This window comes from Typopeltis vanoorti, chromosome 11 (genome assembly GCF_054136105.1).
Source record: "Typopeltis vanoorti isolate ZY-2024b chromosome 11, IOZ_Tvanoo_1.0, whole genome shotgun sequence".
Lineage (NCBI taxonomy): Eukaryota > Metazoa > Arthropoda > Arachnida > Uropygi > Thelyphonidae > Typopeltis > Typopeltis vanoorti.
The window spans coordinates 37,859,761-37,886,608 of record NC_143559.1 but is presented as its reverse complement, the minus strand read 5'-3'; the positions used below and the strand labels follow the sequence as shown (position 1 = coordinate 37,886,608).

The 26,848-nt window shown below is 35.0% G+C and overlaps 1 protein-coding gene across 1 annotated transcript in view; it reads left to right on the top strand.

The window, feature by feature from the left end:
- LOC150101447 (serine/threonine-protein kinase D1-like) overlaps positions 1-26,848 on the top strand; it is a 384,746-nt gene that overhangs the window by 23,819 nt on the left and 334,079 nt on the right. Inside the window, exon 2 of the mRNA XM_090400796.1 lies at positions 23,447-23,600. Within this exon, the coding sequence (XP_090256922.1) occupies positions 23,457-23,600 (144 nt within the window). The 5' untranslated portion in view covers positions 23,447-23,456. The remainder of the gene's footprint in view (positions 1-23,446; positions 23,601-26,848) is intronic.

Here is a 26,848-nt window from a genome sequence, read left to right as displayed (position 1 = left end):
AGAGACCTACAAGTTGGTAAGGGGTTGTTATAGGATCAATGCTGGAGAAGTTTTACAGAGAATAGTGTGAGATCAGGGGAGAACCAGAGGTCATCCCTAGAAACTGTATAAAGAGGGAGTGAGAGGCAGGTTTTTTTCGTGCAGAGTTGGGAATGATTGGAATGCCTTGCCTGAGAATGTAGTGTTTGCAAAGAGTTTGAATGTGTTTAAAACACGGTATGATGAGCTGTGTGTGATAAAAGGACCTCCCAGGTGAGTCTTTGACTCCATGAGGTCTTGGGGTGGTAATAATAATAGTAAATAATAAATTAGCCAAAATTTGTTCTTGATGGAAGGGTTTTTAGAAGCCTTGAATTGGAAATTGACCACTTCCTATTAGCCTCACCAATTCAGTTTCCTCCATGATAGTTGAGAATAATTAAAGCAGAAACTAAAGAAGAAGATTATTTCAAAATCAGTCTCTTAGTTAAGATCCCAGTATAAAATGGTATTGTCAACAGATATTTAAAAAAATCATCTACAAAGTGGTGAATCAATCAAAGAAAAATGGTTAAACATTTGTATGTTAAAACATTGTTTTGAAACCTTAAAAAAAAAGAATGGATGTTATTTATTGTGAAAAAGGTCTTGGACATTGGGATGAGGATATTTTCAGGATTATAGAAGATAAATGTTTTAAAGACATATTTATCAACCAGGATCATTTGAAGATAATAGAAAGAAGGAAAAGACACAAGAAAAAGCTGGAATAAGTTCATATCTAATTCAGAGAGAGAGAGATAAAAAAATTCAGTTCAATAAGTCATGATTTTTTATAATTTGAACCAAGAAACAAGCAAGAATGTAAGAATGAGTATTGATTGGTAAAAGTTCATGTTTATAGTATTTACAGGATTTGTGATTACATACTATTAAAAGAATTGTAATTACCACAATTCAAAAATAATCTGTTAGAAGATGTTTCTATGCAGGAATTGAATGATATCTTAAATGTCTAAACAATAATTGCAGGAAATGTTTAGGCAGATCAGTTTGGCAAGTGCAAAGTGAGTGAGCATTATGAGAGATTTTAACTATAGTAATAGGATCTGGGCAGAGGAAATAGCTTGCAGTAGTAATGGAATTTTTGGAATTCTTGAGGAGCATATGTCTTGAGCAACATATAGCAGAAGGAACCTGAGAATCAAAAAGAGTTCTTGATTTCATTTTTGCATCAGGCAGGATTGTAACTGAGATCTCTCTCTCTTGAAAATAACTCTTTGGTCTTGACTTGAGGCTGAATAGATATGCATAAGTGTCAAGGATATAGGAATTCATGTGGAATTATAAGGCAGGTGACTATAATAATCGAAGAAATGTGCTATGGACAGTTCCATGGACAGAACGATTGCAAGGGAGAGATATCAGCAGTACATTGGGGCGGATAGTGAAGAAATATTTATTGACAGTGAAAAAGATAGCATGATTTGGTGCAAACTGGATGACTGATGAAATCAAACAGGAATTGTAAATGAAAAAGAGGTTATGGAAAAAGTATAAAGAGAGGCAGAGAGTATTTTCATAATATCACTCAGGCTAGGAAAGAAAGTGACTAGTATGGTAAGGAAGACCAAACTGGAATACAAGGAGAAATTAGCACTCAGTCCAAGGAAAATCCTAAATCACTCTTACATTGTGGCCAGTAGGAGGAGAAATGACTGTGGACAAATGACTTTATTAGATGGAAAAGGAGGTCGAGTGACCAATGTAGGTGTTAATAGTGGAGCAGTTTAATGATCACTTTGAGGCATTTCATCCTGGAAAAGCAAGTTTTATTTCTGAAATGATTGGGAAAGGTTGAAGGCTTAGAGGTGAAATATGATGCTGGAAGACAGTGGGACTGGATGGGTTTGCAGTGCATGTTTTAAGAGGATGTTTTAAAGAACTGACAGCTCCATTGACCTAGCTTTTCAGCAAAAATTTAGCTACTGGGAAAGTGCCTAGTGAGTGGAACGATGGTAAGATAATGCCTTTGCACTTGGGTGATTGTAGAATGTAGGCATCAAACTATAGACCAGTTTGTATTTCTTCTGTGATCATGAAGATTTTGGAGATATTAGTGAGATGTTTTGTGTACGAGATTTGGTAGATGAGGGTAATATTATCTGTGAAGATCAGCATAGATTTGTTGAAGAGCACTCTTGTTTCAGTAATTTGCTTGCCTTTTATAATAAATGATAAGAGTGGTTGAAGGGAAAGGCATTTGATAGGATACCACATAAGTTGATATTTAAGTTATTACTTGGTTTAGTATGAAGTCAGTGAGTTTGTTTGATTGGGTCTTTGATAGATATCAGAAAGTTGTATATGTGGGAGCTGTATCAAGGAAGTGCAACAGTTAAACTGATCACTGTTAATTTTATTTAATTTTAGTTTTTGGTTATTTCTACTTATTCAGTTTTAACATTTGGTTTTATTTATTTTTTTGCTTTGCAAAAGACCATAAGCCACAGGAATTAGGGACTTTTGTTTCTTAACCTTTGTCATTGACATGCCACTGAGTTGCAGGGAGATATTCAGTTATTTGCAAATGAGGTGAAGCTTGGAAGGGTTATCAATAATAGTGCTGATGTGGTAGCCCTTTGTGAGGATTTAAATTTAATGAACTTAAAACTGGTAGATGGGCATATGGATGGGGATATCAGCTCAGTGCAACTAAATGTAATTTCTTGAAATTTGAGATCCATCAATTGGAGACTCATACTCTATTGGTGGATCTATACTAGAGGAAGTGGATGAGGCAAGGGAATTTGTGATGATAGTTGATAAAAATTTGAAGTTTAGGGCATATATTGTAAAGATGGCGAACGTAACCCAGAGAATTGTTTCAGTACTAGGACTTTGACCAGCAGGGATAAAAGAGCAGTCATTCCATTGTATAAAGCACTGATTAAGCCATATCTGGATTATTGTGCTCAGATTTTCTCATGGGATACAAAGAGGATAAATTAACCTCGGAGAGGATATAGAGGCAGATAACCAAAATGATACCAGGACTCTACAATGTTAGTGATGAGGATAGACTAAGAATATCCAGACTACCGAATTTGATGGATAGAAGACAAAGGGGTGATGTGATTGAGACATGTTGTTGAAAGGTATTTACAGGATTGACACAGGAGAGATTTTTCATATAGTAGGAGGAGTAAGACCAACAAGAGACCACCTTTGGAAAGGAACTGATGAGTAGGAGGATGGGAACTGGCTTTTGTGTGTGTGTGTGTGTGTGTGTGTGTGTGTGTGTGTGTGTGTTGGACCATGGAATTCATTGCTTGATGGTAAATAGGTTTTAACCCATTTACTGTCAGGAGTGGTATAATAGAATTTGTGTTATCTGAGCTGGGCTTCCGATGATGAATCCTATGCCTCCATTGAGGTCTGGAATGATAATAATGAATTACCTGGAGAAGGTGGTATTAACAAACTGTTCAAATATGCTACTGATGAAACTCTTAAATCAAAACCTAAGATTTCCTGAATAGTATATGGCAGGGCTGTTCAACCCATCGATCGCGGAGCGATTTTTGGTCGATCTCTTGTGTATTCCTCCTTACTTACAAATTTAATTAAAACTGAAAACATATTTTATTTATCATTATTTTGTATTATTTTTAATTCGTTTTAAGTGTATTGCTATTGTTTATTTATTTTTCGTTAAAACTGTCAAATCAGTAATTTTCTTATAAGTCCTGGTAAATAAATTAATTTGGATCAGTGGAAGTCAAACAGCGAGCTGAGTAAATATGATTATAAGCAAAGTGTAAAAACTGGATTTTAGCTTAAATATTAAATTTTTCAAAGCACATTACATCGATTTTTTTTACTTAGGTTAAGTCCCATGTGAATATTGTAAAAAAATAAACTTTGTTTGTCTCGGTATAGTTTGTATCAGATGTTTTTGTAAATAACTCTTTTGAAGCTAACTGTATATACTGCTTTAATAAGAATATGCTAGACTTAAAAAGAAAGGCAATATTTTGTCGCCGAAGTTGTACATAGCGGCATTAGAAATATTGTTATTAAATTAAACTTGTACGTATGAGAAAGGCTTGCAGGCTCTAAGTGTAAACATCTCCGAAGTCAGTCAGAAAGGGTTCAAACAACTTTCTGATGGCCGGCAACTTATAATCAAAAGAAAGCGGAAGAGAACAAAAGGCACGCCGAACTTGAAACTTAAGATGAAAGACTCATACAGATTCTTTGGGAGGTTGCCAAACTTCATGCAAGGTCTCACAAGAAGCGAGGCCTAATAAAAAGGGACTGAAGCAAGCAGAAGGGGTCCCAGTTCCAGAATTGCTGTCAGAGAGGAGGCCGCGCGGTCCAGAGTCACCATCAGAGAGACTGCCCTGATCCACGTTGCTTGATAGAGGAGTTTCCCACTTCCAGAAAGGGGCTTCTTGGTTCGAGACGTCACTAGAGAGAGACTACTTCTAGGCCGCAGACAAGGTTACAAATTGCCGAAAAAAAGTTCCAATTGCCAGAGAAAAGTTTCCAGGCCATGTTAATGTCAGACATTCACCAGTGTGTTGCGTTTTCATTACAATTTGATGAATCAAATGACTTCACTGATATTGCTCAGTTAATTGTATTTTTTCGCATGATATTTCAAGATCATTCAAGTAAAGAAGAACCTTTGAAAATTATACCATTATTGGGAAGGACTAGGAGAGAAGACATTTTTTCAGCATTTGATGAATTTGTGAAACAACACAAACTTCTGCTTTTTAAACTTATTTCTATTACTACTGATGGTGCTCCTGCAATGATAGGTAATAAATCAGGCTTCATTTCATTATGTAAAAACGATGACAAATATCCAGATTTTTTTAACGTACCACTGTATTATTCACCAAAAAGTACTGTGTAGTAAAAGATTAAACACAAAAGATGTTTTGGATATTACATTTAAAACTGCAAATTCTGTTTGAGGAAAAGCCCTGCAACAGCGGTTATTTAAATTACAGGCTGATGATGATAGGGAACTTCTGTTGTACAATAATGTTCGCTGGCTCAGCAGAAGTCAATTTTTAGAAAGATTTCTTGTATTAATTAACAATATAAAAATGTTTCTTAATGAAAAAGGATATATTTATCCACAATTGATTAATAAAAGATGGTTGTTACACTTATCATTTTTAGTAGATTTCTGTACGAAATTAAGCAATTTAAATTTAGAGTTTATTATTATTATTATTATTATTATTATTTGACACCTCCAGGGAGTCCAAAGACTCATCGAGGGAGAGTGTGCCAACAGCATCAAACGATTGGCCCCCTTCCAACTACTAACCGCGCTCAAACTTACTTAACTGATCCATTAGTAGCAGAGGCTCTGCCAATCGACCAACCTTTGCCGGCAGAAAGGTAGAGATAAAAATTTAATTGACATGTTAAGTTCAATAAAAGCTTTCCAACAATACTTACTTTTATTAAAGAAAAATATAAATGACTGCGAATTTAGACATCTTCCATATTTATTAAAAATTTTTTGAACAAAAGAAATGCTTTGCTATGATTTAAAAGAATTTATTCGTGAAATAGAATTAGTTGAGGAAGAAATAAATTCAAGATTTAAAGATTTTAATAAAACTGAAATGATTGTATCTTTTATCAATAATCCATTTCAAGAAAACTTGAACATGACAGAAATTTCAAATAAACCAAGCTGAAGTAGAACTTGAGATAATAAACATTCAGAATAGTTTACATTTAAAATCAATAAACAATGAAATCATTTGTAAGTATGCACATAAATTCCCAATATTAACTGATATTGCACCAAAAATTCTGTCGTGTTTCGGATCGACATACTTGTCAGAATCCGCTTTTTCAAATATGACCGTCATAAAAAATCAATTAAGAAACCAAATTACAAATGATCATTTGGATGATTGTCTGCGATTGGCCACTTCTTCATATCAACTTGACTATGAAAATATTGCAAGGTCCAAACAATGCCAAATCTCACATTAACTTTTTTTTTTTTTTTAATCAACCAGCATTTCCTGTAACTAGTGAGTTTCTAATCAATTTGTTGTTTTTGGTTTTCCAAAATAGAGAAATAAATATTTTATTCCAATATATTATGTTTTTTTTTTTTGTTTGTATTAAAATAATTAAAAGTGAAATAAATTTTTAAATACACAAATAAAGTTTTTAGTTGTGTATTTTTTTTTTAGTTGTTTATTTGTGCATAATCCGATATCAGATTGGGGGAACATGATCTATATAAGAGAGTAGATCGCCGAATAACTTTTTATAAAAAAGTAGCTCGCATATTAAAAAGGTTGAACACCACTGGTATATGGGATTGGAAAGAACCACAGTATCCTGTTATTAGGCCATTGTTATATATATATATATATATATATATAAAGAGCAACTGTAAAGACTACAAAAATTATTGTGGAGTGAACCTTTTCAGTAGCAGCTACAAAATTTTGCCAAAATTATAAACTAGAAAGTTATTACATTCATAACATAGTAAGGAACAAAATGGATATTGAAAGACTCTGTGAAGATGGTTATTTTCCTTTGAAGTTGCTAATTGAAAAGCATAAAGAATTCAGTAAACCAACAAATGTAGCATTTGCAGATTATAGAAAATCCTTTGACTATGTGAACAGAAATAAACATTTAGAAACCCTAACACTAGCTGATAATGAAATCCTAAATCTAATAGTAGCAATCTGTAATCATAATAACCTCATAGCAGTCATATTTATTCTTTCAGAGTTACATGGTATTCAACAAACATTGTGAATAATTAATAAGACACTACCATCATAGAATACTTACTTTAATTATATTAAAATTCAACATTTTGATCTTTATATTCAGGAATACATATATACACACAGGATCATGTGATATATACTACGGTGGGCGGAGAATAACTGCTTTGGTTAACCATAGTTACTGGTTTCGTATAGTGTTGTAGCTTATATATAGTGGTGTATCATTATCCAGTTCAATTTCTTTTCTTTTGGTACCCACTCTGTAGGTTATTTTTGCTTAGACCTCGAAATTCTTGGAACTTTTTTGGCTGTCATTTTTGTTGATATTTGGTTGGTTGATAAGCATTTCATAGGCTTCCTTGAATTTATGTTTGCATCATGTTTTGGTTCGATGTAAGAGCTGGGCCCTTTCCAGTCACTCCAGTTGGCATGTTTCAAGTACTAGTACATAGTAGACTTGATCACACAAGCAGGATACAGTCAAAAAGGAAGAACTGTTGACATCTGCATCCGTGAACATAAAAGATAGATCCGGCACTATCACTATGGCAAGTAGGACCTAGTAGACCATGCTTTGGATACCCCTGCACACAGGATCAACTGGAAGAAAACAAAAGTATTGCACAGAAGCTTTTACAAGTCAGAGAGATTGTTTTTAGAAGCAACAGAAGTCTTAAAATATACTCCGAATCTCAACAAATATGGCTGTATAAATTTGCCTAAGATTTGGGAGACAGTCATCTTAAGACATAACTAGTACCTGCTTTCTCTCTCTTTGTTTTTTAGAACTTAGTCTTTGTGTTGGTGCTACAATTTTTTTTTTTTTAAGATAGAGGGTGCCTAATTAGGACTTTAGTGTCTTTGTGTTGTTTGTAATCCCTGAAGATGTCTTAGTGAGTGAGATGAAATATATATAAGAAGTATTAAATTCTGTTTTAATCCTTTTAGTGCTGTAAACAATCCATTAAGCCTCCAACATGCTGATATTTCGCTGGTGTTATATTATAATCGGCATCTTCAGAGCACAAAAACCCAGATTATAATATAACACCAGTTAAATATCAGCATGTTGGAGGCTTAATGGATTGTATACAGCACTCAGAAAGGATTAAAATAGAATTTAATACTTCTTATATTTCATCTCAGTCACTGATTACACAATACTAAGCTCAACAACGTGGGTGACTCTGAAGTCCTATCTTGGTGGACCGCCCTCTAAGGGCGGTTGTAGGTGGCCTGGAATGTAAGGTGGGATCTCTGATAAGTGTTTCCCAAATATTAGGAAGCTTAATGCAACTGTATTTATTAAGATTTGGTTGATTTCTGAGAGCTGCTGCTGATTCTAAAAATAGCCTCTCTTTTTTGAATTTGCTGTGGTGGAGCATGGTGGTTTTTTTCCATGAGATGCTGTGGGATGTATCCAAGACATGGTCAGCCAGCCAGACTTGACTGACCATAGTTGTGGTTGCAGATGTATGACTTGTGTTCCTCCAGGCGGATGATTGCTGATCTGCCTGTCTGTCCAAAGTATGCCAGCTTGCAGGAACAGGATACTTTATAAACTCCAGGCACTGAGAGAGGAGGGAGCTGATCTTTTGTAGAACGGATTAGGGTAGCAAGTTTGTGGTGGGGCTTAAATGCTGTGTGTAGGTTGTACTTTTTTAAATTCTTGGCTATTTTTTCTGATATGCCACAGATATAGGGTATGGTGATCGCATTTCTAAACTCTTTCTGAAGAGAAGACCGGGGAATGGGGGTGGAACTGATTATGTTTTTTTAATACTGTGATTGCTGTAGCCATTGAAGAGGAAAGTGTTGTGTATGTGGTCGAGCTCAGTTGTAAAGGCGGTTCCACTGGAACAAAGATTGTGGGCTCTCTTGGTTAGAGTTTTAATAATGCCATATTGTTGGGGGGGGGGGAGAGTTTGTGAATGTATCTGCCTGTGTGCATAGGTTTTCTATATACAGTGAAGGAAAGTGTACCGTTAGGAAGGCATGTAACTAAGGTGTCTAGGAAGGGTAAACAATTGTTTTTTTCCTTTTCCATTTTTTTATTTAATACTTCCTATATTTCGTCTCAGTCACTGAGATATCTTCAGGGATTACAAAAAAACGAATTTAACATCTACACAAATACCACACAATACTAAGCGCACAACGTGGGTGACTCTAAAGTCCTATCTAGGTGGAGCACCCTCTAAGGGTGGTTGTAGGTGGCCTGGAATGTAAGGTGGGATCTCTGATAAGTGTTTCCCAAATCTTAGGAAGCTTAATGCAACCGTATTTATTAAGATTTGGTTGATTTCTGAGAGCTGCTGCTGATTCTAAAAATAGCCTCTCTTTTTTGAATTTGCTGTGGTGGAGCATGGTGGTTTTTTCCATGAGATCCTGTGGGTTGTATCCAAGACATGGTCAGCCAGGCCTGACTGACCATAGTCGTGGTTGCAGATGCATGACTTGTGTTCCTCAGGTGGATGGTTGCTGATCTGCCTGTCTGTCCAAAGTATGCCAGCTTGCAGGAACAGGGTACTTTATGCCATCACCATACCCTACATCTGTGGCACATCAGAAAAAATAGCCAAGAGTTTAAAAAAGTACCACCTGCACATAGCATTTAAGCCCCCTGCAAACTTGTCACCCTTATCTGTTCTACAAAAGATCAGCTCCCTTCTCTCTCAGTGCCTGGAGTTTATAAAGTACCCTGTTCCTGCAAGCTGGCATACTTTGGACAGACAGGCAGATCAGCAACCATCCACCTGAGGAACACAAGTCATGCATCTGCAACCATGACTATGGTCAGTCAGGCCTGGCTGACCATGTCTTGGATACAACCCACAGGATATCATGGAAAAAAGCCACCATGCTCCACCACAGCAAATTCAAAAAAGAGAGGCTATTTTTATAATCAGCAGCAGCTGTTAGAAATCAACCAAATCTTAATAAATACGGTTGCATTTAGCTTCCTAAGATTTGGGAATCTTAGAAAGAACCTTAAAAACTTTTTATCATCAGAGATCCCACCTTACATTCCAGGCCAACTACAACCACCCTTAGAGGGTGCTTCACCTAGATAGGACTTTAGAGTCACCCAAGTTGTTGGGTTTAGTATTGTGTGGTATTTGTGTAGATGTTACATTACTTTTTTTGTAATCCCTGATGATGTCTCAGTGATTGAGATGAAATATAGGAAGTATTAAATTCTGTTTTAATCCTTTCTGAGTGCTGTATACAATCCATTAAGCCTCCAACATGATGTCCTCACAGCACTTAAGCCTCTACACACGAAATATCAGCAATAAGTCAATAAATAATTATTTACTTATAATTCTGTGTTCTGATATATACCATCAAAATTAAACAACATGTACGACGAACACATAAGCCTTTCTACATGTTTCATATAGATAGTTTTATTACAGGAAAAATTGTGTCTTAATTTAACATGAGAGTTGTTATATTAGAGTTAAGATTCTGGATTATGTATAGTCCTATGGATTTTTGTAGCTACTGCATAGCTACAAAAATCCATCACGATTTGCATAAGTTCAAGTGATTTTACTGTCTAGACCAGGGATGGCCAACCTTTTATGTTCCATGCACCTATTTTTTCACTTAAGAGTTCAAATGCGCCATACAACTTGTAACCTTAATAACTCTATAAACATATGCTAATATAGACATATTTAATATAATGATATATTGATTTAATATAAAAACAAGATAAACATTACTTATTGAGACTTGAGTCTGCCAAGTTTTTAATGTTTGGAGTTGTTACTTTGGGCAGCAGAGACTTTTTCAAATTTGAATTAGTCGATTGTGACCTCATTTTGTTTTTAATTAATTTCGTGGCTGAAAATGCTTGTTCACATCTGTATATCTTTCTGAAATGACAGATATAACTCTGGGCAAATTTTCTTAATTCTGGGAAATGCTCACAGGGTAATGATTACCAGAAATTAATCATGTTGGAAGCATTTGGGACTGAGGGGAAGCTCTTCAAATTTCATGTTCAATAACAAATTTGTTTTGAAGTCAATAAGTTCTCTTTGTATGTTATTTAGGCATCTTCATTGAAACACTAAAATATTTACAATAATGCAACTTCGGTAATTAAATTATATAGAAACAGTGAAAAGTTCCCAATACAAAATGGCATCTGGCAAGCCAACACCATATCTCCCAAATTATTTACAGCTTCATTAGAGGAAGTCTTTAGAATCCTTGATTGGGAAACAAAAGGAATAAACTATTTAAAGTATACATTTTTGGTCGTTTTTATAATAGAAATACAATTTTATTAATAATACAGACCAGTATTTTACAATAAACATTTATTAAAACCTACCAGTTTCGCCAGCAAACTGTCTGGCTTTTTCAAGGCATAATGGAGATATGAAAGTAAATGCAAATTAAAAGGAACATAAAAAAACATTGTAAACCAAACTAGTATCTATGGTTACACGTTTCGCGTGACAGAGATGGCTTATTGTTCTTATTCATTATCACGCATGCGTGTTTGTTGTAGACTTGTAATGTGATTACTGGCTAGCTGTAGTTCAGATTGATTGAGAGAGAGGAAGCCACAATAGTACTAATAACCGGCGGAAACCTCAACAGAAATCAGGGTATAATTCTAAACAGTTCGTGGAAAAACTTGATCCTCTCTCTCAATCAATCTGAACTACAGCTAGCCAGTAATCACATTACAAGTCTACAACAAACACGCATGCGTGATAATGAATAAGAACAATAAGCCATCTCTGTCACGCGAAACTTGTAACCATAGATACTAGTTTGGTTTACAACGTTTTTTTATGTTCCTTTTAATTTGCATTTACTTTCATATCTCCGTTATGCCTTGAAAAAGCCAGACAGTTTGCTGGCGAAACTGGTAGGTTTTAATAAATGTTTATTGTAAAATACTGGTCTGTATTAATAAAATTGTATTTCTAAAAGGAATAAACATAAATGGAGAAAGGCTGCATCATCTGAAATTTGCAGATGATATTATCGTAATAGCAGATAATCTTGAAGATCTAGAAGAAAGGCTAAATCAGCTAAATGAAACCTCCAGAGTAACTGGGTTAAAAATAAATAGAGAAAAAACAAAAATAATGATGAATAAATACATAAACCATACAACTGTTAAAGTTGAAAACCATGAAATAGAACAAGTTACTTCATATGTATATTTGGGCCAATTATTATCCTTTGAGGATTGCCAAAGAAAAGAGATTGAATCACCTTGGATGAATGGCTTATGGGAAAATGAGAGACATATTCAGAAGTGACATCTCTGAATCTAAAAAGGAAAGCTTTCGACCAGTGCATACTTCCTGTCCTAACATACGGAGGAGAAACATGGACTTTAACAGAAGTCCTAAACAAAAAACTGAGAACAACATTGCATGGAGAGAAGTATGCTAAAAATAACATTAAGAGATAGGAAGACAAATACCTGGATAAGATCTCAAACAGGTGTCATGGATATTGTAAAATACATTAAACAAGCTAAGTGGGGATGGGCTGGCCATATTGCCAGATGCAGTGATGGGAGATGGACTAGAAAAACAACAGAGTGGAGACCAATGGATGGAGCAAGACAAAGAGGAAGACCAAGAAGAAGGTGGAAGGATGAATTGAAACAAATTGCAGGAGTGAGATGGATGGGAGAGGCAGAAAATAGAGTGGTCTGGAAAATCATGGGGGAGACCTTCGTCCAGCAGTGGACAGAACCAAAAGGTTGAAGAAGGAGGCAATCTTCATGATTTTTTGTTCACTAAGTGAAAATGGGTTTATAAATGCAAGTATGCAGTCCTCTTCTTTAGCAAAATCACGAAAACGACTTTCAACTGATTCTTGCAATAGCCTGATTTTTTTATTTTTTTCAATCTATTTTGTAAAATTGCCATTATGCAGTAGATATTGCCATAATAGGCAGTAGATGGCGTTGGTGTAGTTGTAGTTGGTGGAGAGTTGTGGATGAACTGGAACAAATTGCAGGAGTGAGATGGATGGGAGAGGCAGAAAACTGAGTGGTCTGGAAAATCATGGGGGAGACCTTCGTCCAGCGGTGGAGAACCAAAAGGTTGAAGAAGGCGGCATCTTCATGATTTTTTGTTCAATAAGTGAAAATGGGTTTATAAATGCAAGTATGCAGTCCTCTTCTTTAGCAAAATCATGAAGACGACTTTCAACTGACTCCTGCAATGCCCTGATTTTTTTTTTTTTTTTCAATCTATTTTGTAAAATTGCCATTATGCGGTAGATATTGCCATAATAGGGTAGATGGCATTGGTGGTTTCAGTTGTAGTTGGCGGAGAGTTGTGGAGTAGGTGCCCTCTCTCGAGTCTTTGGACTCCCTGGAGGTGTTAGGTAACAATAATAATAATCTTCAGCACGTTCATTCTGCTCTTTTAAGTACAAAAACTGCCTCAAATCTAACTGAGATGTAAACAATTTTAACTTAATCTTGAACACATTTATTAAGCTAGCAATTTGTTCTTGCCCTGCAGTTTCAAATTTAGATCATTGGTAACTTCAACTAAAAATGTTAAATCAAATAGCCAATTGTTATCATCTGAGGGATCTTTCCTCAGGCAGCTAATTTTTCTCTTGTAGAAAATTATATTCATAATTTTCTAGAAAGCCAGCAAACCTCACATTGAAAAACGAGATCGCTATATTCCAAATCTAACATTTCCCAATATTCTCTAAATTCTCTTCGGTTTAATCCTCTTACTCTAATTTTATTCAAGCATTTCATAATGCTTGAATAAAATTAGAGTAAGTAGCATAACATTGTGCAAATTTAACATTTTTCCATACAGTGACTCTTGGTGCATAATGCAGTGATATTTTAGTAAAGGACAACAGAAAAAGTTTTCAAGCAAAGTTGTAGGCCTAATGGCTTTACCTATCATTTACAGTGCAAAATCTGCATCAGTACAAACAATAATTAGTTGACTAGAATCTACTTGTAGATTTTCTAGGCATAATTTTATTTCTCAAATATGTGCAATCCTCTTGTTTTTCCATTAAGTAATTCCAGACTGATAAGTTCTCCAAAAATAACATTAAAATTATCAATTCCTCTTATAAAAATGCTTAATATCTACATCACACACGTCAGTAGATTCATCCAGCTAAAGAAAACAAAGTACAAGTATGACAAGTTCTTTCAGTTGCTCAGATACATCAGGAGAGAGAGTTCTTTGATGCGTCTCATAACTGTTTGCTTTGACAGAGCAATTTTGTCTACTTTCCTTTTGATATTTTTATCAGCAAGACGTCTTGCAATATTTCGAGACAAGGCGTAGCAATTTCTTCCCTAATCAGAGAAAGATTTCTGATTTTTGGGCAATGCTAAAGCAATTTTGTAGGACACTTCTGTCATTGCTAAACTGTCGTAACTTCTTTTAATAAACATATTTCATCTTCTTAATCACGTTCTCTCCATAACTGAGACTCAAGCACTAGCTTCAGTTTTCCTTCTATTTCAGTCTGTGTCTATTAAGATCATGTCTTTTATTATGTGAGAAAGAGTTTTCACAAACAATGCACAACAGTTTTCCTGATAGATTCATCATAAATAAGAACTCATTTTCTCATTGTTCATTGAATTCATGCATACTATCATCTGTTTTTCTTTTGCACTGTGATGGGTAACCGAATGTAAAAGTAAGGTTTAATTTTCAAAAAAGTACAAAACTGCAAATGTTCACAAAGGACAAACCAATCACAATTCCGTAGTACACAAGTATTGATTGTAAACTGACTGACAAAAACCTGAGAAGCACTGCTATTGCTAATGCTTGTCCCCTCAGGATCGACACAAGTGAATATGCAAAAGATGTGCACAAAACCATAAAATCGCTAAAAATAATTAGTAAGTTTTAACTTTTTTTCCTACAATCAGTTTTTGTTTAATACTTTTACATAAATAACCTTACTTTTATATTATCATCATTGGTGTCCAATGTGCCACTTCTAATCATCCAGTGTCGGATTTGCTGCATGCACCATAGGTTGGCCATCTCTGACAATAGACCCTAAACAAATATTCTTCTGCAGCTTACTAATGTCCTCATCAGTTTGCTTGTATGGCGCAGACTAAAAGTAACCAATTATAGTATATTAAGTTGGAATGGATTAGAGTAGTATTGGAGTGGAGACATCATAGAAATTATCAATAAAAAAACAAAGTGACGAGTTATATAATTTCTTTGTATAGTACATTCAAAAATTGATTGTAAACCAGAAATTCTGAAAGCAAAAATTTTGTGGGTGCAGTTACTAGGCATGTGCATTCCCTTTTTGACATGTACACATGTACAACTTACTTCTAATTTTTTAGGAAATGATAATGCAAACTAAATTATTAATTATAAAAACTTTAATTAATAATTATCTATATTTCGTCAATGTTACATTGCCATCTTCAGGGATCACAAAACAATGATATGTGCACGCAGCCACTCACACTAAGCAAATGAGGCTGAAGAAAGGCAACTGAAGTTGATTCTAGAGTCCCATAGGTGGCCCCTAGTGGGCTAAATTGGGTTGTCTTGGCTGTTTGGCTTACGATTTTAGAATGTAAGCCTCCCAAATTTGGGGCAGTCTCATGAACCCAAATTTCTTGAGGTTTGGGAAGTTTTCAGAGCTAAGGCTGATTCAAGGATATTCATGAAACTGGATCCTGGAGTTGATTGTTTAAATGTGTTGAGAAATTGTTGAGTGTATCCAGGCCATGCTGCCAAATGGCAAACATATCATCCACATAGCATAGCCAAACAGTTGATTTATGTGGGGCATAGTTTAAGGCTCCATCAAGAAGTTGGCCAGAGGTAAAGAGAATGGAGACCCATGGCTGTATCCTCTGTTGGTAGAACAGATCAAGTTTACCTTGGAAAAGGAAAACAACAGCACTTCCTTTTCTAGACACTCTGATTACATGCCAGCCTGGTGGATTCCTGGCTTTTTCTGTTTACAGAAAACCTATACATACAGATAAATACATTCACCAGCAGTCACTCTTCCCCCCCTTCAACAATATCAGATTATAAAAACCCTATATAACAGGGCGAAATTAATAAGTTTAGATAACAATGCCCTAACTACTGAACATAACCATATCCTTAACACCTTCTTAGCCAATGGCTACAATCCTAAAAAATTAAAAAAAAATATTACCACCATTCCCCCCCCCCCCCCATTCATAACAGAAATTACTCTAAATCTATCACTATTCCATATATTCAGGGCACATCCAAAAAAATTAACAAAAATCCTAAGAAAATGTCCTCCAATGCAAACAGCCTTTCATACTATATCCTGTCAAAAGCTTTAGCAAAATCCATAAGTATCATGGTGTATCTATTTGTTTCCAAACACAACCATAACAGAATTTATTAGTCATTAAATTATCTAAAATAACAGTTTCACCACCAGAAATAGAACTAGTGGCTTCTTCAAGGCTTAAACATAAATATATATAAATACAAAGTTGACTAAATGACAAAAAAACTGTTACAAGACCCAAAATTCATGCTAACCAATGTATAATCATGTATAATCATGTGGCATGCATTAGCTGTCTCCAGCTAACAAACGAAAATGTGATTGTTTGCAAAATTGTAATCGTGGATTTTAAAAATTTAGTAAGCAATTTTCATATGTCACTTGTTAGTCCTTGATTTTTATGGAGAATTTTGAGAAGACTTTCTTAATGGAAATGAGGAAAATCTGCAGTATGGTGAAGATATTTGTATGATATCTTTATTATTTGGAAACATTGACTTTCCAAGCCTGCAACAATTTCTTCATTCCCTTAATTCGTATGAACCCACTATCAAATTTATATTAGAGCTTGAAAAGATGTAAAACTCTCTTTTCTTGATGTTCTCATCACTAAGAAGTCTGAATCCATAATCTACACCCTAAAGAATCAAGCAATTTCTTTTATACAAAACGAAGACTAACTCGAGACTTTCTCAAATTTTTTGTTCTCATTGGCTGTTTAAGATATACATACAGGATTTTATTTTCAAAATCTTCTACTCGCAATAACCAGAATATCCAGTATAGATATTCAATGACAGTTCCATATAATGGCAGTCTATCGAATAAAGTAATTAAAGTAGCATCTCTTTTCAAAGATCACACATCAGAATACCTTAAACCAATTCAAACTGTTTGCAGTCTCTTGATGTCTCCTAGATAGCATACCTTTCTACAAAAAGAGGGCTTAAACAGGAATATATAGAATTTCATGCTCTTGTAGTTTAGTCTTCATACGACAGACAAGCCATGGATTTGAGGTGAGAAAGAAGGAACATGTTGCCGATGTTGAGCGTAATAGAAAAGATGTTCTGGCCAACCATACTTATACCAGTTTGACAGTTGACTGATGGAACTTATCAACCATGCCTTATGTAGAAAAGAACTTATATTCAAGACTTCTGAAGGATTCAGTTACTGTCATTCATTCATACAGATTACTGAATAAAAACTAAAGACTGATATTAAGTGACATGGAAATTGCTTATTAAACCTTTTCACACCAGGGATTTCAATTTTGCTAACAATCGCATTTTTCTTTCGGTAGCTGCAAACAGTTAATGCATGCCATGTGATTTTGTTTTTTGGTTAGCATGAATTTATTTGTTTTGTAATGGTTTTTTGTGGCATTTAGTCAACTTTGTGATCTTTGTATTTATTCTATTTTTATTTCCAATTCTGTTTCAGATGGTGAAACTATTAGCTGTTATTACTGTTGTTACTGAATGTTTTAGTCTTAAAACTTTTTCTATTTAAATATTTACTATAACATTATTAAAAAATGGGAGCACATTAATCAAGCTTGACCTTCCCTTAGTGTAGATTGCAAAGTGTAAATTCTCTGTCAACCCATTTCTGTATGCATCAATGATATGTGATTGTATGCAATCACATATCATTCTTCTGAAATTTTCACAACTCCAAAGAAACTGATAAATTGCACATGGGTATGCAAATACCCATGTGCAATGGGATTATCATACATTCTTTCTACTTCTGTGGAATTTTCCTTTTGCTGATAATCAAATTATAGTCGGGTCTAAGGCATAGTTCAGCAGATCAGTTTGAGCAGCCATGCTGATATTCACTCTCTATTCTGAATTTATATTCAGTTTATGCAACAACTCTAGTACCACCTCCTTATACACCCAGGATTTTTCATCTGCTGTTGGGATAGTATTGAGGTCTTATATTGCAAACACCAGTTTGATAGCTTTTAACAAAATGGGCACTCAATCTCTTTTGCATTACTTAACCTTTTCAGCATCTGCATTCAGTAGTTATTCTTTTACATTCGTTCTTTCTTTTACCCACATCATAATTCTTTTGGGTTATCTTTAGCTTGCAAAGCCAGTTTCTTTTCATACTTACACTTCTCTCTATATACAATAGCTGTTCCTCTTCTGGAATGAACCTTATTTTTATAACTGACATCTTTATGTAAGGATGTCAGAAAGATCATTCTTATGTAAAGAGGCCAAAGAAAAGCAGTCTTTTCATCATTTTGAGAATTTATTTATTTATTCTTATGGCAAAAGGAATACAAAGCAGCTACAGGTCGGTGTCCAGTTCAAAAAGCCAGTCCAAGGCCTCATCCACCACCACGAAATTGTCGCCCTGGGCAGTCATTCACAATATGAGTGACCGTCTGGGCCATAGGGGAACAGTCACAATAAGGATGGTCTGACAGTCTCCATTTATGTAGTAGGTAGCCACATCTTCCCTGGTTAGTTCTGATCCTGTTGATAGATGACCAAATCTTTCTAGGAAGAGCAAAACCAGGCTGCAGAGCACAGGGATCTTCAACCAGGAAGCCATTTGTTGGAAAATTGTTGGACCGGTGTTCTCTCCATGTCAGGTGTTGATGGTAAGGCAGCTGAAGAGCATTCGTCCATGGACCAGAAAGGGTTTCTTGATTTTAGGTGAATTAATGAGAGTCAGGGGCAGGAGCAGTTGCTCATTACCTTTGAGGCTTGTCGTTTCCGTATATTTGGTGGAGCAATGTTAGATAAGACAGGCAGCCAGGGAAGGGGGGGGGGTGCTTCCCAGTGTCCCACTAATTGTGCACATGATAGTTTAACTGGGTGTCTATAATGTTAGTGTGTGCACTTTTTCCCAGATTGGGGGGGGGGGGATAGTATTCTGCTGCAGAGAATGTGAGGACTAGTGCAGACAACCTTAGGATTTCTGCACCACAACTCCAGGTTATTCCAGCAAGCCTTGAAATGATATTATTTCTTGTTTTGATTTTGTTGGACAGGTTGATGTGCCTTTTATAGGTTAGACTTCTGTCCAGACTCGCTCCAAGGTATTTTGGGTGAGGCTCATGCTCTACCATTTTGCCACAGAAAGAGAGGTTGAGGTGTCGATTTGCCTCTGCATTGTTCAGGTGGAATGCTGTGGACATGGTTTTTGTTGGATTTGGCTTCAGGTACCACTGCTTGAAGTACCCTTCCTGGATGTTCAGGTCTGTGTTCAAGGTTGTTTCCAGGTTGGCAAAGGAGGTAGATTGGTGTAGGATCACTAAGTCATTAGCATACATATATTTGCTTGAGCTGATGTGTGGTAAATCAAACATGCAGAAGTTAAAGAGTAAAGGGGCTAACACAGAGCCATGTGGGAGACCAGTGTGGAGAAATCTAGGCCTACTCTTTTTAACATTCAATATGAATCTGGATCTTTCTGTTGGATTCAGAAGAGATTCAGAGAGAATGGATTCAAAAAAGCTGGAAAGTTTTTTACACCTTATAATATTGCCTAGCTGCAGGCCCCTGATGTTAGGTCAATGAAAGTGATTCCAGATTTAAGTTTCTTCTGGAAGCCTGCTTTAATCCGTGTTGTCAGGGGCAGAATCTGGTCACAGCGACTTCTTTCTGGCCTGAAGCCGGCTTGTTCAATCAGGATTGCTCTTTCGATGAGTGGTGATGAAATTTAAGTAGAATTCTTTCAAAGAGCTTAAAGGTGGAGTAAAGCAAGGAGATAAGTCATAGATTTTTGACATTATGTGGATCTTTCCCTGGTTTGGGCACAGTAATTATTTAAACTTCCTGCCACAGTTTTGGTAGTTTAACAGTTGTTATAATTTTTGAGAGAAGGGCGGCCAGCAATGTTTAACCTCGTTGGCTGAGATATTTTAGAAACTCGGTGAGAATACCATCCACTCCTGCAGCCTTTCCGTTCTTGGTGAGTTTTAAGGCTTCCTGTATGTCTTCCTGGGATACTGGGCGTACAATTTCAAGAAGCTCGGGGCCCAAAAATCTTCCTTCAGATTTTTTCTGATGGAAGATCGCACAGTTATTTTCCTGGTAGAGCTGGGACATATCTTGGAGGTTTTCAGTAAATGATTAGCCATTGAATCAGGAGTTATCTCTAGTGGTTTATATGTTGTTGGTTCTGCCCCCCCCCACCCCCTAATTTTCTCAGAAGTGACCAGCTGCTAGATTTGGTGAAGTCAAGTTCATGGATGGTTGAGATCCATCTTTCCTTTCTGTTTTTGTCAAGTGTTGCTATGAGCTCCTTAGCAATAGTTGGGTCTTCAGTTTCTTCATATTTGGCTAAAAGTTCATCAGTTTCCCTACTCTGGCATGGGATGTATTGTTTTCTGTAGCCTCTAGGAATAGAGGCTTTGGCTGCAGTTTTGATTAGTTTAACAAATCTGGGATAGCAATTAGGGATGGATGATATTGCTGCAATGATTTGCTCAATTTGTTTCTCAAATACATTCTGCGAAGGTTCCATCTAGCAATTGGTGTTCCACTGATGACTGGGTTAGATGTGCCTGTCTCTATTAGTGTAGGATTGAACTAATGCTTATATTATTATTATATTGCACTGGGGAGCGGCGGGGGGGGCTACACCCCGAGTTCCGGACTGGTAGGCTGGCTCTCCTTGAATTCTGATGACTCGAAGTTTGAAGGCTCGAAATGGGGGTTCTGCTCCCTGCTGCCTTGGGTAACTCCTGAGTGTCAAGTCTTCAAAAGGGGGGATCTGCCTACAGCGCCCAACCTCCCTGAGTTCCGGACTGGTAGGCCGGCTCTCCTTGAATTCTGATGACTCGAAGTTTGAAGGCTCGAAATGGGCGTTCTGCCCCCTGCTGCCTTGGGTAACTCCTGAGTGTCGAGTCTTCAAAAGGGGGGATCTGCCTACAGCGCCCAACCTCCCTGAGTTCCGGACTGGTAGGCCGGCTCTCCTTGAATTCTGATGACTCGAAGTTTGAAGGCTCGAAATGGGCGTTCTGCCCCCTGCTGCCTTGGGTAACTCCTGAGTGTCGAGTCTTCAAAAGGGGGGATCTGCCTACAGCGCCCAACCTCCCTGAGTTCCGGACTGGTAGGCCGGTTCTCCTTGAATTCTGATGACTCGAATTTTGAAGACTCGACACTCAGGGTAGACCCCTGAGTTTCAAAACGTGACATAAAAAGGCTCATCATTTTATATATATAGGGTAGATATATAATTATATATTATATTATATAATCATTCAACTAATGCTTATATTATCTTGAAATATATTAAGCCTAATAAAGTTTATTACTAAGATTTAATGTGATGCTCTTCAAGAGTTATCAGGCTTGAGTATGAAAATGAGAAAAAATTTGGTTAATAAAATCATTGTTGAACAGTAAAATTTCATTGATGGATAAATTGACCATGCTGAGTAACAAATCTACTTTTAATCATATACATTTGAACTTGTGTGCTGGACAGTGGAAGGAACTTAGCCATAAATTTCTTTTTTGGGATTTGATTGAACTCAAAAGTGTTACTACAAAAGAAATATTTGCTCTGTTTGAGAATCAAAAAAATCATCTTGCATCTAAAATTTCACTTTGTGCCACATGTGACGGTGCGGCTGTTATGAATTGGTTGTAAAAGTGGGTTACCAAACTAATGAAAGAAAAATTCTCTTTGTTAATTATGTAGCTTTGCACTAATCACTGATGAGAACTCAATTGTGATACTGTAAAATCTGTTGCAGATGTTGGTAGATTTAAAGCAGTCATTGACAAATTACATCATGTATAGCACATCATCAAAAATACCAGAGAATTGAAAATGTGTGCATACAAACTTGCTTGCTTGACTTCAAACTATTAAAAATTAGACCATGCTGAGTCTAATATTTGAATTGACTAGAAGCATTATAGTTTCTGGCCTGTTTTTCAGCTGTTTAGAATAACTGCTATCATTTTTAAAGAAACACAGACTGATGCATACAAAGATAGAAAAGAAAGATAAAAATATGTAAGGCAACAGGGGAAAAAAATTACATCCATAAATTTTTTATTAGGCTTAAGGTTTAACACTTTTTTTCCTCCAGTTGATCCTAAAGCTTTCTTTCTACAAAACTTTCAAACAACCAATAGAAAGTAGTTGCTTTCTATTGATTGTATTAAAAAAAGAAAAAGAAAAAAAGCAGCATCAGCTCTTCTTTGATAAGAACAGTGACCTATAGATATTAACTCTCAAGTGACATTTGGTGAGAGTGAAGTTATTAATTGTTGATTAGGTTTCAGTTAAATGAAAGAGACAATTTGTGGGTTTTGGAAATAACTAATTGAAAAGACAGTTTCATAAAAGTTGAAGCATTTGATGAAACACTCTTGAGTACAATACCAATTTACAAGGGAACATGAACAAGGATTTTCACAAATGCATCTGATCGTCAGCCCAACCAGATCTTTTTTATGTTAAAAGCAATTTCTTCACTACTGTTTTTTAAAATTGGTATGCCCATAGCTAACATTCTTTGATCCAGCAAAATATGTTGATTTGCAGCTGATTATTAAACTTGATTTGGCATAGACAAAAATTCAGCAAAAATTTCACTGTACATTTTATTTTTTATGTAATTGTGCAATAAATTTGTGGTTAATAAACTGTATGTGTTATATACTTGTTCTTATTCTGAAAACTTCATAACACTATGAAGTAACAATATCAGTAAATAATTTTTTTTTTAGTTTTCTTTTCATGTTTTTATAATTTTTCCTGATAGTAAATTACTGGCACCTGGTTTTTTATTTTAAAAAAGCACTGATATTATGCATAATACTAACTAAAATTTTGAAATATTATTAGTGGAAGTTTGAATAAAATCATTGATAAATACTTTAACATTTTATTATTCTCACTCCTCCCCCTCAAAAAAAATACTTCTGTAAATTAAATTTTAGTTTACTTGATGTAAATTGTATAAATTTAACAGTTGACTGCCACGTTTGTAGTCCTAAATTACATAATAATTTGGAGTAACATAAATTTTGCCTTTATACAAAATTAAGATATTCTTTTAGTATATGGTAGAAATATTACTAAGTTTAATATCTTTTATATGTGTGATTACCGTAATACTGTGTTGCATTACAGTTTTGTTGCAATTTATTAAACTCGCTACATTCAAGTATCAAAGTGCATACATAAAGGATAGGCTTATTTGTAATACTCAAGTTAACCTGATGATATTTATGATGAGTTTAATGTATTTTATTTTCAGTAATAAGCAGAAAAAGATCTATATGAAGTTTTATGAAAGAAAAAAAATGTTGTGTTGTTAATGTTATTTATAATTTTTTTGGAATCTATATGCTTTTTTGTTATTTTTAATATAGAGTTAGAACAATGGATCCACCAGTAATAAACCTTCCAGGTGAAATTTCCTTCACAATGCAAGTTGGTTTAATCAGAGATACTGTTACTGCAGATGTTGGGGAGCTTACATTGAAAATCCTTAAGGATTTAGCATGTGTTTTCATTGATAAAAAGGTATTTTTTTATTTTTTTTGCACCATTTATTATATGTTAAATTTTTTTTACAAATGTGTGAAATTTTTTAAAACAGTATTGCTACCACAAACTGATTTATCCAAAACTAGTAATGGAGAAAAAATATTTATTCTCTAATTGATCACTTTTTACTGCCAGAACAGAAATAACTGTCCTAATTGTTTCACATACACGGTATTTGCACTCCCAAGTAGTAATAAGTATATCAAATGAAAATAACGATCATTTAGTTAATTCAGTTATTTCTGAACGATCAGTCATTGTTATTTATAATTACGCTGTTGTTCATTCAGTTATTTTTAATTGCCTATTTCTAATCATTCAGCAGGTCTAAACCTATTTGAATAATCTAACAAGTTTATTTTTCAGTCTACTTTACTTATATCACGTGCAAGTATACAAGCACACACACAGTTCACATTCTTTTTTGTTATCTTGTGCAAATTAGTTTTAAATAAATGTTAGTGCTAAAAAAGGGAAATGAATTCAATTAACAAGCAGTTACGTTAAAAAAACAATTTTGCAGTTTGCTTTTTTTCCCTCAAAAAAAAACTGAAGTTTGGATCTATTGGTGAATGTACAGAAAGAATAAAAAAAACTTGGATGCTGTTCATTGTTCATAATAATGCTTAACAGTATAAACAACAGTATAAGAATTAAAAATATATTTATTAAAACACTAATATTTTACTGATTTTCTATCCAAGGTAATTTTGTTACCCTGCAGGAGAAATATTTGGGAGAGACACCCATTATAGCATATTACTTGTGCTAACTATTTATAATTTTTTTCCCTGCCAACTGTAACTTAACATACTAATGTTGTTGTTGCAATGCATATTTGTATTCAACAAATAAGGTGATGCAGGCCTATGCATGCACAGTGTCACTTTATATTAGAACATAAAAGGTTGAATAAATAAAAATACATTTCTACAGTAAAATCTAACTGAAGCATGTTTGATATGTTTAACTGGAACTCACTGCATTGACATTGATAATAGTGTGTTGCAGTATTTCTGATTATTTGGATATTTATAGAAATCATAGAAATTTGTATTTCCACAACTCTACTTTTCCGTTGCATCACTTTTGATGATTTTGGTGATAAATTTGGCATTTTTCAATGCTTTTTTTTCATTTCTTTTTTTTTTTATTACTTGTCCTCATTCATGAAATAAGCATCTTCATTAAAAAGTTATTGTAAATAAGTCGTCTATTATTGAAACAAGATATGAATAAAACTAGCTTCACTGGTTTCTGTTAGACTTTTTTTATATTTATCCCACACACAAAAGGTACAAGAACCTATAGCACATTGATGTCATGTGTGAGGTGCAGGTAAGGATTGAGAAAGAAATATGTTGATATTTTTCTTAAAGATCTAGAGATTGAAGTTGAGAAACACATTATCAGAAAGGCTGTTCTAGAAGACAGAGATAGATGGAATAAATGAGGAAGAGAAGCAGAAGAGAGATTCTTTGAGGGAAGGGTCATCTATGAGCTAAATTTCTCTCCTCTGAACAGCATCAAGAATTTTTAAAGAGGTTTTAGGTGCACTGCACCAGACGTATCAACAGTATTTTAAGAATGGGCAGATTTGGGATTTATGTAGGATTCATAGCTAGATGGTTGTAAAATAGCATTCTTCAGTGGAAAAGAATGCCTAGTTTTTTAGTGGCCGAGGAAGCTATTGATGTGATATGTTAATACCAGGAGAGGCTGGAGGTAAAGAGATCTTATCCTGTCTGGTGATGTGTGTATTACTGAGGATTTGATGAAGCTGAGATTTCTTGTGTGAGAGAAAAAAATTGGACTACATTTTAGTGGCATTGAAGGTGACTAGGTTATCCTTTTTCCACTGAAGGATGGTATGGAGGTTGACATTCATGGCACCAGAAAAAGTTATACCATTACTAACTTCTAATTAACATTTTTCCTTCAAATTAATTTGTTATCTGTCAAGATTCAAACCTTATCAAATCTTATATTTCTGTCTTCTAAGGCACTTTTTACTGTATTAATCCACCTATATTTTAGTATTCCTTTGGGTCTTTTTCTTGCCATCCTGGTAAAGAACACTTGTTTTGTCAATCTTTCCTCTTCCATTCTGTTTAATTGACCATTCCATGCCATCTGAGTCTAGCTCTGCTAACGCATTCCTGAATGCTAACAATGTCAAGTTCTTTCTTGATATCCTAATTTGTAATACAATACTAACATTGATGCCATCTGTTCACTCCACTGATCTTTCTCAGAACTCACATATCTATTGTCTCGCATATCTATTGTCTGTCTATTGTCTCGCATATCTATTGTCTTTCTCCAGCCTTTGATCAAGAGTTTTATTTCTAAACAAGCTCTCAGATTCATAAGTTAAAATTGGTTTGAATACTGTCTTGTACACGCTATTTTAGTGTTTTGACTAATTTCTTTCTTATTCCATATAAAGTTATTCAGCTGACTTTTTATCATACCAGCTCTTTACTAATTCTTTTGTTTATTTCCACATTTAATTTGCCATCTTCACTAAAAATTGTGCCTAAGTAGCTGAGATGTTATGTAGGTTCACCATTCAGGATATGTTGATGTTTTCAATGTTTCTGCTTATTTCATTGTCGTCTTATTGCTGATTTTCATACCAAATTTATTACAACAGTTATTCAGTTTCTTCAGGGACTCTTGCAGATTTATACTGGATTTATTCAGAAGTATAACATCATCTGTATAAAGTAAAGAGCTAAGATCAATGTTGCCACTTTCTCTCATAATTTGATCCATATAAATAATGAATAACAGTAGAGATAATGTACATCCTTGTCACACACCTGATTTAACATCAAACTATCTTCTTGTACCTCCTTGAATTCTAACTACTGACATACAGCTTAAATAGAGACTGTGTGAATATATTATAGAGATACTGTAGAGACACTGTGGTGAATATATTACCGATAATTGTCCAGCCATCCCTGTTATTTGAAGTTATGGAACATTCTAGGTTTGTTAATGACAGAAAAACCAGTGTACAGATAATAGAAAGCAGTATTTCATTGTAGCAGTCGAATACAGGTGGTATGGCAACATGACGTGAACTCGGTGGGAGACTTTGAGACAGGTCTCATTTTAGGCTATCACATTGGTAGCATGTCCATATGTGCCATTACTGCTCAACTGGGACATCCAAAATCGATGATTGGTGATGTGATCAACAAATGGAGACATTC